The sequence below is a fragment of the Parambassis ranga genome, chromosome 19, assembly GCF_900634625.1.
Source record: "Parambassis ranga chromosome 19, fParRan2.1, whole genome shotgun sequence".
NCBI lineage: Eukaryota > Metazoa > Chordata > Actinopteri > Ambassidae > Parambassis > Parambassis ranga.
The window spans coordinates 22,038,514-22,049,895 of record NC_041039.1 but is presented as its reverse complement, the minus strand read 5'-3'; the positions used below and the strand labels follow the sequence as shown (position 1 = coordinate 22,049,895).

The following is an 11,382-nucleotide window of genomic DNA, read 5'->3' as shown; positions in this document are numbered from 1 at the left end:
TGACCGCGCAAGTTAAACATTAGCCAAGCTACACTTCTTGCTATTAAGCGAACTGAAGTGAATACGGCCAGTAACAACTTGTTAGTGTTGGATGTGATGTGATAATTTTAGACCGATTCTGTCGCTGAGGTTTGGTGAAGTTTCCGACAACGACCGGCTTGTCGTTTTTTGTACAACTGTAATTTTCTTGTAGATTAGCTTGATTAGCTAAAGTGGTGCTGGTGTTGTCAGCTGTAACCTAGCAGCCAGAGCATCACGGAAACCTCAGGAAGGCTGTTTACATATCATGTTAGCTGCTACTGTGTTTGCATGGCTTTCTGAGTTTAGTCAAATAACCTTAGACATTAAGTTCTTAACGAAACCTGACAGATCTCAGCCTGTAAGCTAATTCGGAGTTGCCTTGTTTTTAAGGGATTGTGATAAAAATGTCGCCATGAATTTACAATAATTGGAGCTATTTTGCCTTCGTGCTGATCACAATAACAGGATAGGATCTACACAATGAGCTAGCATTAAGAGCAGCTTGTAACTCTCTTCAGTAATATTCATATTCTGGTTAGCTAAATCTATACAAATACATCATGGCCAAGGTGTTTGCTGCTCGTGAATGGGAAAAAGTGTCAAGAATTGACCCAGAGACCCTCCAAGAATGTGAGAAGGAAGAGGTGGACGAGGTCTACGGCATGTTTGTTTTGGTAAATGTCCCTCCTCTCCTCACATCAGCATCAGATTTCTGCCCCATCACACCACCATCTCTCTGATTGTTTAATATCATGTTACTCATATACCATGTATGCATGTTTTCTGTGGCTGCACGCACTGATACTGAAACTCCTCTCTTGTCAATCCCATTGCATTTGTGAATAGATCAGACTGTTTGGCTTTGCTTGTCCCCACCTTTCAAGGCTTCTTGATGTATTTTCCTCCTCCATCACTGTTTTGGTCCAGGATCCTGTGCAGGTCTTGAGTTATTTTGACACTAAATGTTATTTCTCCATGCAGGTGGAAGATTGGGATGTGAAGAATAAAACACCAGAGGACATAATTCAAGCCTTCAAAGTGTCTCAGGCCTTGTTGAAGGTGTTCAGTGTTTTTATGCATGTCCATCTCATTCATGGATTTACTTGCATATGCAGTGTACCACATGCACTGAAATAATTCAAGCGTAAACGTCCTCTCTCCCTCTGCCTGTCAGATTAAAGATCGGGAACTTACTGTTGCCTTCAACTTCATCGAAGAAACTGGTGTTAATCATGCTAGGACTGGTTAGTACACAGATACATTTCAGTAGATATAATACATAGTTTCTAATGCTTTTTACATTGTTGTTTATACCACCTGTAGAAAAGGAACTTCTCACAAAGGTGTCAAGACTCGAACAGCAATGCAAGGTAATACTCTTTATGATCTATATCATACTGTATATATGGATACTGACAGTATGTTAAATATTGTGTATCATTGATGATCTGTTCCTTGTGTCATGGTGATGATGATGTAACCACCTGTGCTTTCATGCACCTTTACTTCCGGCAATAGTGCCAGATCTCAGCCAATCAGTGAGTGTAATGCTGGCTAAAAGAGATTGGCTGTGGTGACCATTGAAAGACAGCACCTAAGAAGATTACAGCTAATACCCTGCACACTCACAGCAATTATTTCTAGCTTCAACTTGGTTATTTAGTTTTGTTTAAAGGGTTGTATGTAATCATAATTTACAGTTCTACCTTACATATAAAGCAGTTTATTCACGTTGAAAAATGTGTTAATGTCATACATTAGAATGTTTGAACAGATGGAGGTGGTGAGAGAATAAGAGGTGACGGGGTGGGGGTTGTTTGGGTGCTTCTCATTTCCGGTATGTACGGCTCAACAGTTCGGCACCGGGCCAGACATCCGCTTTCTTAGAGATGAGATTCGGCAGCTCGAGACCCAGCTGGAACTAAGGGAGAAGGAGCTGACCCAGTTAGAGAAGGAAATGGGAAAGGAAAAGAAAACCAACGAGCAGGTACGAGTGCACGAGAGGCACGATGCACACAAATAGCATTAGAGGATGGATTCCATTCTGAGTCCTTGGACAACCTTTATTCAGTTCACACACATCGGTTTGATGTTTTCAAAACATGAGCTGGTTTTAAAAGAGATGAGGTGCCAGTATGGTATTACATTGCTTATAATTTTAATATACACAACTAAAAAAAGAGCAATTTCATAAATGATTTATATTCATTTTCTGCCAAAATAAACACACCAAACATATTTAAATTCTTTGAATGTTTTCTAATTTCACATACAGTTATATATAATAATTTATGTTGCTTTAATTTTAATTTAAGTGTATATTTGTAATTGTATTTGCAGCCATTTGACGTGTGTAAACATGGGTAAAATCTTACTGTGTGTCTGCATGTTGTATTTTTTTGTGTCTCTAGTTGGCTGTGCGGGTAGAAGAGGCAGAGGATGAGCTCAAGAAGCTGAAAAGAGAGGTATGTAACATCAAACAGGCCATTTCCTCACATGGTTTTTCTTCTTGTAGAAGTAGTTTCTTGTGCTTTTTCTTTGTTCACTCATCTTTTTTTTTTTAAAAAAACCTCTTCCTGTTCCATTACATAGCTAAAAACACTGAAGAAGAAGGTAAGACATGTAGGTAGAGCAGTCATGTAAAATTAGGTTTACGTGGATAGTTTTTGTAGTTGTATTCATAAAGGCCTCCCATCTCCTTTGTCTCCTACACACACACACCTGCACTCACTACACACAGTACATAACAGTTGTGGATGTAAAAATCATCATAAAATGAATTTTGCAGTTAGTTTGAGGCCTGCCTGCTAATCAATGACCCCTATGGTTTTCATGGCTTCCTGTGTTAGCTTGGTAATCTGGGATTTAGCTTGTAGTCTGAAATTGCATCACCCGGCTGAGATGTCATATTTTAGCATGCTCTCCTGTGGGAGCCATATCCAGGGGAGTCTAAAGGCGGTGTAGCACCATGTGTTGCACCCTTTTATTTAAAAGAAATGATGAAATAAAGCATCCATGATTTCAAATTCCTGCTTTGATGTTGTTTTTAATAATAATAAAACCAACACAAAAAAGACAGCCACTCTGTTTGTCTGTCTGTGTTTTTGAGTATTTAAAGAATAATTTTGTCCATGAAGTGTCGAAAGACACCTCAGACCTGAAGCTTACATCTTTAAATTTACCAAATGATTCACTGGTCAAAAAGACAGCGCAGTTTAGTGCACGATCAGAAAACATTTTGTTTAGCTCTTCTAAAATGAATTCTCTCCTCCCTGTACCACACCAGAATGAGCAGCTCCAGCAGGATGTGGACTTCTACCGTGGAGAGCTGGAGCAGAAAGAGCAGGTCCCATCCCGAGACGAGAGCGCCGAAACACAGAGAAAGCTCAACATGGCCAACCGCCAGCTTTACCAGTGCTTGGAAGACGTACAGGTTATTGGAAATTTTATTTGTTTACTATAATATTTGGTCACAATGAGGATGAGGCAGCAGATGATTCTTTGGCACATCTGGCAACAGTGCCATGCTTCAGTCTCAGATATGGAGCAACCACAGCCTTTGGCAAAGAGATGTCAAATAAATCTCTGCTGTCTAAAACGTGCAAGACAAGTGTTGTTTTCAGTTAATAAATTACATTTCTGCTACTTATTTTTACAGCTTTCATCTGTTTTTATTACCTTCAGTCCATATTGTTGATTTGTAGCACGTAAAGGTATGCGTCCACAAATCAAGTTAATGATATTATTTTGGGTCCATTAGAGAGCCGAGGATGAAAATATACACCTGAAGACACAGAACGAGCAGATGCAGAAAAGCCTGGAGGAGTCTGTGAAGGAGATGGAAAAGATGACAGATGAGTACAACAAGATGAAGATTGTTGTACAGCAGACTGACTCCATCATGGACCAGCTCAGGAAAGAGAGGGATCACGCAAAGCTTCAAGTAAAGACCCTCCTCACTGCACTGATACTTTTGATTCTCCATCTCTGAGTCTGTGGGTGGTTTGTGAAATAAATATCCACGCAGAGATGAGCAACCCATTTCTCTGTATATCATAAAAAAAGGATGTAATGTTCTTTTTTTTTTTACTAGATGTAATGTTTGTGTGCACGGTACTGAATCAGCCCTCTGTTCAATGTGCAGGTCAGAGAGTTAACGGATAAGATTCATAGCATGACCGAAGAAGATGACCCAATTATGGCTGCAGTCAATGCCAAAGTGGAGGAGTGGAAGGTGGGTGTAAACCAAATGTCTCAGAAAGGTACTTATATTATATATTTTGTCCAGCACGGTCTTTAAAGGTCATCTGTAAAGCTTGTTACGATGACTTTTAGCCCCGTTTTGACTGCAGGAAGTCATCCTGGCCACAGGATATGGGATATTAAACTAGTGTCTGTTGCCTAATTGAATGCAGCACCATGGTGCACAGCACTGTTGCCTCACAGCCAGAAGGTTGCTGGTTCGAATCTGCCTGGGGCCTTTCTTTGTGGAGTTTGTATCTTCAACTTGTGCCTGCGTGGGTTTAATCCGGATACTTCAGCTTCCTCCCAAACACCAAAGATGTGCTTGTTATATTAATTGGAGACTCTAAATTGGCCGTAGGTGTGAGTGTGCCTGTCCCTCTCTGTGTTATCCCTGTCCAGGGTGTATCCACATCTCGTCCATTGACAGCTGAGATAGGCTAACCTTCTACTGACCTGATCTTCCCCCTCACCTACAGAGAGTGCTCTCGGGGAAGGATGATGAAATCTTGGTGTACCAGCAGATGATCCGCGACCTGAGGGAAAAGCTGCGTTCAGCCCAGGTGGACTTGGACAAAAGCAACGTCATTGCCTTACAGCAGGTCTGTTCTAAAATAATAAATGGATCCTTCTATAGTGTAGTTCCAGCTTCTCATCTACTGCGGTTGTGGTTGTGCTGAATGTGGCTGTTGATTGTTTTCGTCTATGTGTAGCCTCATTATAATTAATTTATCACACTAATGGCTACAAGAAGTTCAGTCCTTTCTGGTAAAAGAATCAAGCTATAAAACATTCTAAATATGACATAAAACAACAGAATATAGTGTGTATGAGTGTGTATAGCTGTGCTGTGTGAGTGCTTCTGTTCGTGTTGCTTAGAGCAGAGGCTTCCTGGCTTGCAGATAATTGTCTTCTCATGTTTATCCATCTGTCTGCCTGTCTGTCATTTTTCCTCTTTCGGGCTTTTACTCTTTGCTTTGTCACATCTTATCAACCTGTCCTTCTTTCTGTCCTATCGCTGCCCTGGGCCAGGCCATATATGAGCTATGTGGTGTAAGTTTCATCTGTCACGGGCCTCTTATCCTCTGCCCCAGCTTGTTTTCATTTCATAAATTCCCTTAATGATGAAAGCGGTGATAATTCAGCTTTGCTTGGTGCTGCTACACATAAATTCTCATCATTTTGAATTGTTGGTGAACGCTCTAAAGGCCGTCCAGGAGAGGGATAATCAAATCAAGATGCTGAGTGAGCAGGTGGAGCAGTATACCAGGGAAATGGAGAAGCACACCCAGCTCATTGAGGAACTGAAGACATCCACGAAGAAAGACAGAGGTGGGTGGATCCCTGCTTATAAAATCCCAAACTAAACAGCTTCATTCCAAGAATACCTGTGTCAGGGTCATGCAATTTTCTAACTAAAGTAATCTTAACAGTTCATTACACACCTTTCATCAGTGTTTCTTATCTCAGTACTGCACTGAAAGCATTTGGAGTTTTAGTGGGAAAAGTCCATGAGAGTTAAAGAGAGAGATAAAAACAATTTTTAACATCCTCTGTTTCTCACTGCATCACATTTTCAGCCATTTTCTTTGTGTTTTACATCATCGCAATATGATTGATTTTTTTTTTTGTGGTCGGACAATAAACAAATTTGCTGCAGGGAAACGATACAGAAGTCACAAGCATGACTTGGCTGGTCATGTATGCACAGAAACACATCGTCTGTGTATTCTTGGCCGGGATGTGAAAGGGACGATAGTCCCTGTTGTTGTTGTTGTTTCGCCCACAGCAGGCAGATATTTTTCCAGCTATAAAATGTTTCGACGTGTTGATGAGGACTAAAAGAGCCCAAACATAACAGTGACTATTGAGCTTTAAGTGTTCACAGATTACAGCTCTGGGCCTTCAAAATATCTTCTGCCTGTTATTCAACACATTTTGTGGCTGATAAAGAAAATAAGTCTGGAGCAGCCCTTGTGTTTATCGTTATGTGACACAGCCAATTCATTGTTGTGTTTTGTGAGCAGGGGATGTAACCTTTTATACACTTTTTATTAGAAAAAAAATAATAACTTGATTTTCTTGTCCCAGGCCTAACGCCCACCTTACAGCAGAGAAAGATGGAGGAGCTGAAGTCCAAGCTGGAAGCAACAGAGAGCAGAGCAACGGAGGCAGAGCAGGCGGTAAAACTAGCAGAAGCTCATGCTGAGGAAAAAGACAAAGCACTCATTGAGGCCTCAAACCGCTTGAGCCAGTATGAGTCTGTGAGTCTACAAACACTCCCTTTTCTTTCCTCTTTTGTTTTTTACTTTTGGCTTTCATCAAAGATTTGTTTTTCCCTACCAAAACTAATTAATTGAGACTTTTCCCAGAAGTGAGGCTTGTGATTTGTTTTTTTTCTTTCTCCATCCTCACTTTTTTTAATAGAGACATTGAAATGACTACGTGACTGTGGTGTGATCAACATGCTTTTTTTGGGGTTACAAATGTAGTGTTTGTTTTTCACCATGTCTAACTGCATCCTGATTTCCCTGAAAAGCATAGCAGTTAAAAAACAAGGACATAAAGAGAGTGAGACAACATGTGCTTTTTTTGACGGACGAGTAACTAAACACTGTGTTTCCGTGTTGCAGGGCATTTATGGTCTGGAAGCAGCCATTGCGGAGATCAAAGAGTGTAAAAATCAAATTAGAATGAGAGATCGTGAGGCAGAGGCCTTGACCAAAGAGATCAACCAGCTAGCGGTGAGAATCGATGACCTCATGGACGAAAACGAGGCTTTCAGAGAAAAACTGGGTCAGTTTCTGCAATACAAACAGCACTGTTTCCATCTCGCTGTCTAATAAGAAAACACGGGGTGATCTGGAGCAGTGAAATTTTTACTTTTATTTAACTCCCAAGGCCTGGAACCAAAGCAGGAACTGGATCTGACAGAGTTCAGGCGTGCCAAAGATGTCAGACAACGGCAATACAAAGCAGAAAACCAGGTCCTCACTAAAGAGGTAAAATGGGATCACAAACGACTGTAGCGTACACGTATGAGCTCCTCTCACCTGACCTGTGGATTCCTTTCTAGATTGAACGCCTGGAGGAGGAGAGACTGGAGCTAAAGAAAGAAATTAGACGCATGGTGAAAGAAAGAGGTGATTAAAAATAGTAACAGTCACTGTTTTGATCCCAGAGTTGTGTTTATTGGTAAATGAAGCGTTTAAACAGCAGATATTTTGACAGACTGGCTTTCTACAGCTGACAGCACTGTGCCCTCAGGACATGCATGACTTTTATGTCAGTGTTCCTCTCTGACAACTGACATGACAGACAGTTTTATGTAAACACAGTGACATATTTAAGTGCATTTAAGATTTGTTTCTTAGTATTAAAATGCCTCCTGTGTCTGCAGGGATCCCACACACAAGCTTACTGCTGGAAGAAGACTTCAGGACAGGCAGGGCAACTCAGTTCAAACAAAGCAACACACACACAGATGAAGAAATCAGACGCAAGGTAAGCACTGGAGGAATGACATTATGTCCAACATGCATGAAGATAGACTTGTTTACACAATGACAACACCAAACAGAAAGAAATACAATTCATAATTCAGAACAGGTGTCATGAGGGCATTCACAGCTCATGTCATCTATCCAAATATTTATTCACTGGCAAATTCAAGCAAACCAGAACGTTTGGTGTCTCACTCAATAATATTTAAGCTTATAAGTTTTAACTGTAAGCTGTACCATGTCATGCATTGTGCTCTGCAGAATGACTATCTAGAAAAAGAACTGAGCAACAAGGAGAGAGAGCTGGAACTTCACAAGACCCAGTTTCAACTCAAGTGTAAGTATTACCTCTGTTACAACCTCACATGGACATTTTGAGCCGTAGACTCAGATATTGTCCTGTCCTCGAGGTGGCTGCCTGACTGTTATCATTCTTTTGTGTTTGTCCAAGTGGAAGAACTGACCAAAGTGAAACAAGATCTGGAGGCTGCACTGAAAGATGTCCTTCAAGCTCTGAGGATCAATCAAGGGACTGGTGCCGTCTCTGTTTCCAGTCTGGAAAGGTTGGCTAATGTAAGTATGATGAAGCATGGTGTTAAACCGTGGTGGGGTTTTTAAACATAAGACCGAAGTGTATTAAATGTAGCAGATGCTTTCACGCTGGCAACAACTTTGACCAGAGGCGGTTTTTTGTTGTCTGTTTGTGAGTTCTTCCCATCCTCCTGACCACAATGTAACAGGACTGCTTTGTGGGAATTTCTTGAAATATGGCACAAACTGGACTAAAGGATGAACTGATTATAAGTCAGCTTCTTATTTTAATATTGGGCCACACCAAACAGTGGTGCTTGAAAGTTTGTGAACACTTTATAATTTTCTGTTTGTCTAATATGACCCAAAACATCAGCCAATTCTTACACAAGTCTTGAAAGTAGAAACCCCAAACGGATCCAATATTACTTAAGTGTAAGTGGCAAAATATGAAAACCTCAAGGGCTGGCGGTTTATTTGAAGACCAAAGTTCTTGCTGCTCATCAGGCTGGAAAAGGTCACGCAACCATCTGTAAAGAGTTTGGACTCCACAAATCCATAGACAGACTGATTGTGTACAAATGAAGGAAATTCAAGTCCATTGTTACCCTCCACAGGAGTGGTGTGTCAACAAAACAAGTCATGTAACAGGCCGGAAGGTTACAAAGGAGCACAGGGTAACCTCTAAGCAGCTAAAGACCTCTCTCAGTGGTTAATGTTGATTTAAAAACTATGTAGGCAGACCAGAGGCATGCTGGGAAAATAGTTTGTGGACAAATAAGACCAGAATAGACCGCATTCCAGTATATGAACCTATCCCATCACTAAAACATGGTGGTGGTGGTATCATGGTTTGAACCAGGATGATGGAATAATAAATTGTGAGTTGTTTGACAAAGAACTATCAGACATCTGTGTGTGTCAGTGTTTGAGCTCATAACAAAGTGGGTCATTCAGCAACGCAACAACATCCACACATGATGTTTCAGAACAAAATAGTTAAATAAGAAAAAGTTAATGTTCTAAAATGGTGAAATCAACGTCCTGACCTTAGTCCAGCTAAAATGTTGTGGAAGCACCTTAAACAAGCAGCTCATGTGAAGAACCTCCCCACATTCCCCCACACGCTGTACTGAAGAATGGACTAAAACGCTGATGTTTTATGCAGAAATATAGAAAGTTCTACAAGGTTCGCAAACTTTCAAGCAGCATTGTGTTTTAAGGCAATGTAAACTTCCTTCTTCCATTCCTCATTATGTCTCTACAAATTGTCAATCATACATCTAATGTCCAAAAACCCCCTTATGAGGCAAACAAAATCAAGGACCGTGACGTCGCCCGGTATGGCGCAGCCGGGGCCCCACCCTGGAGCCAGGCCCGGGGTTGGGGCTCGAATGCGAGCGCCTGGTGGCCGGGCCTTTCCCCACGGGGCCCGGCCGGGCTTAGCCCGAAGGAGCGACGTGGGGCCGACCTCCCATGGGCCCACCACCGGTGGGAGGAACCGTAAGGGGCCGGTGCAGAGTGGATTGGGTGGCAGTCGAAGGCGGGGGCCTCGGCGACCTGATCACCGGACACAGAAACTGGCTCTGGGGACATGGAATGTCACCTCGCTGGGGGGGAAGGAGCCTGAGCTTGTGCGGGAGGCCGAGCGGTACCGACTAGATATAGTCGGGCTCGCCTCCACGCACAGCTTGGGTTCTGGAACTCAACTCCTTGAGAGGGGTTGGACTCTCTTCTATTCTGGAGTTGCCCATGGTGAGAGGCGGCGGGCTGGTGTGGGCTTGCTTATAGCCCCACAGCTTAGCTGCCATGTGTTGGAGTTTTCCCCAGTATGTGAGAGGGTCGCCTCCCTGCGCCTCCGGGTTGGGGAGAGGTCTCTCACTGTGGTTTCGGCGTATGCGCCGAACAGCAGTGTAGAGTACTTGACCTTCTTACAGTCTCTGGGAGGGGTGCTGGATGGCACCCCAACCGGGGACTCTGTCATCTTGCTGGGAGACTTCAACGCCCACGTGGGCAGTGACAGTAACACCTGGAGAGGCGTGATTGGGAGGAACGGCCTCCCCGATCTGAACCCGAGTGGTGTTTTGTTATTGGACTGTGCTGGGCATGGTTTGTCCATAACGAACACCATGTTCGAGCACAAGGTTGTCCATCGGTGCACCTGGCACCAGGACACCCTAGGCCGGAGGTCGATGATCGATTTTGTAATCGTGTCAGCCGACCTTCGACCTTGTGTTTTGGACACTCGGGTGAAGAGAGGGGCTGAGCTGTCAACTGATCACTACCTGGTGGTGAGTTGGATCCGTTGGCGGGGGAAGAGGCTGGACGGGCCCGGCAGGCCCAAACGTACTGTGCGGGTCTGCTGGGAGCGTTTGGCCGAACCCTCCGCTAGGGAGATCTTCAACTCCCACCTCCGGGAGAGCTTCACCCAGATTCCGAGGGAGGCTGGAGACATTGAGTCGGAGTGGACTATGTTTTCCACCTCCATTGTCGATGCAGCAGTCCGAAGCTGCGGCCGCAAGGCCTCTGGTGCCTGTCGTGGCGGCAATCCCCGGACCCGGTGGTGGACACCGGAGGTCAGGGATGCCGTCAAGCTGAAGAAGGAGTCCTATCGGGCCTGGTTGGCTTGTGGGACTCCTGAAACAGCTGATAGGTATCGGCAGGCCAAGCGTGCTGCAGCGAGGGCAGTTGTAGAGGCAAAAACTCGGGCCTGGGAGGAGTTCGGGGAGGCCATGGAGGAGGACTATCGGTCAGCCTCAAAGAGATTCTGGCAAACCGTCCGGCGCCTCAGGAGGGGGAAGCAGTACTCTGCCAACACTGTATTCAGTGGAGGTGGGGAGCTGTTGACCTCGACTGAGGGCGTGGTTGGACGGTGGAAAGAGTACTTTGAGGGCCTCCTCAATCCCACCAACACGCCTTCCATTATGGAAGCGGAGGCTGATGACTCAGTGGTGGACTCGTTCATCACCTGTGCTGAAGTTGCCGAGGTAGTCAAAAAGCTCCCCGGCGGCAAGGCACCGGGGGTGGATGAGATTCGCCCTGGGTACCTTAAGTCTCTGGATGTTGTGGGGCTGTCTTGGTTGAC

General features: G+C 43.9%; 1 protein-coding gene across 1 annotated transcript in view; it reads left to right on the top strand.

Moving 5' to 3' along the window:
* The first annotated feature begins 12 nt into the window (after positions 1–12).
* The window catches only part of cep290 (centrosomal protein 290), a 37,117-nt gene continuing 25,747 nt past the window's right edge, over positions 13–11,382 (top strand). The window contains exons 1-18 of the mRNA XM_028429905.1: positions 13–695; positions 1,003–1,080; positions 1,196–1,265; positions 1,345–1,391; positions 1,877–2,008; positions 2,433–2,486; positions 3,308–3,454; positions 3,782–3,964; positions 4,166–4,255; positions 4,743–4,865; positions 5,472–5,595; positions 6,355–6,527; positions 6,897–7,059; positions 7,165–7,265; positions 7,340–7,406; positions 7,664–7,767; positions 8,028–8,103; positions 8,218–8,339. Coding sequence (XP_028285706.1) covers positions 582–695; positions 1,003–1,080; positions 1,196–1,265; positions 1,345–1,391; positions 1,877–2,008; positions 2,433–2,486; positions 3,308–3,454; positions 3,782–3,964; positions 4,166–4,255; positions 4,743–4,865; positions 5,472–5,595; positions 6,355–6,527; positions 6,897–7,059; positions 7,165–7,265; positions 7,340–7,406; positions 7,664–7,767; positions 8,028–8,103; positions 8,218–8,339 — 1,968 coding nt within the window. The 5' untranslated portion in view covers positions 13–581. The remainder of the gene's footprint in view (positions 696–1,002; positions 1,081–1,195; positions 1,266–1,344; positions 1,392–1,876; positions 2,009–2,432; positions 2,487–3,307; positions 3,455–3,781; positions 3,965–4,165; positions 4,256–4,742; positions 4,866–5,471; positions 5,596–6,354; positions 6,528–6,896; positions 7,060–7,164; positions 7,266–7,339; positions 7,407–7,663; positions 7,768–8,027; positions 8,104–8,217; positions 8,340–11,382) is intronic.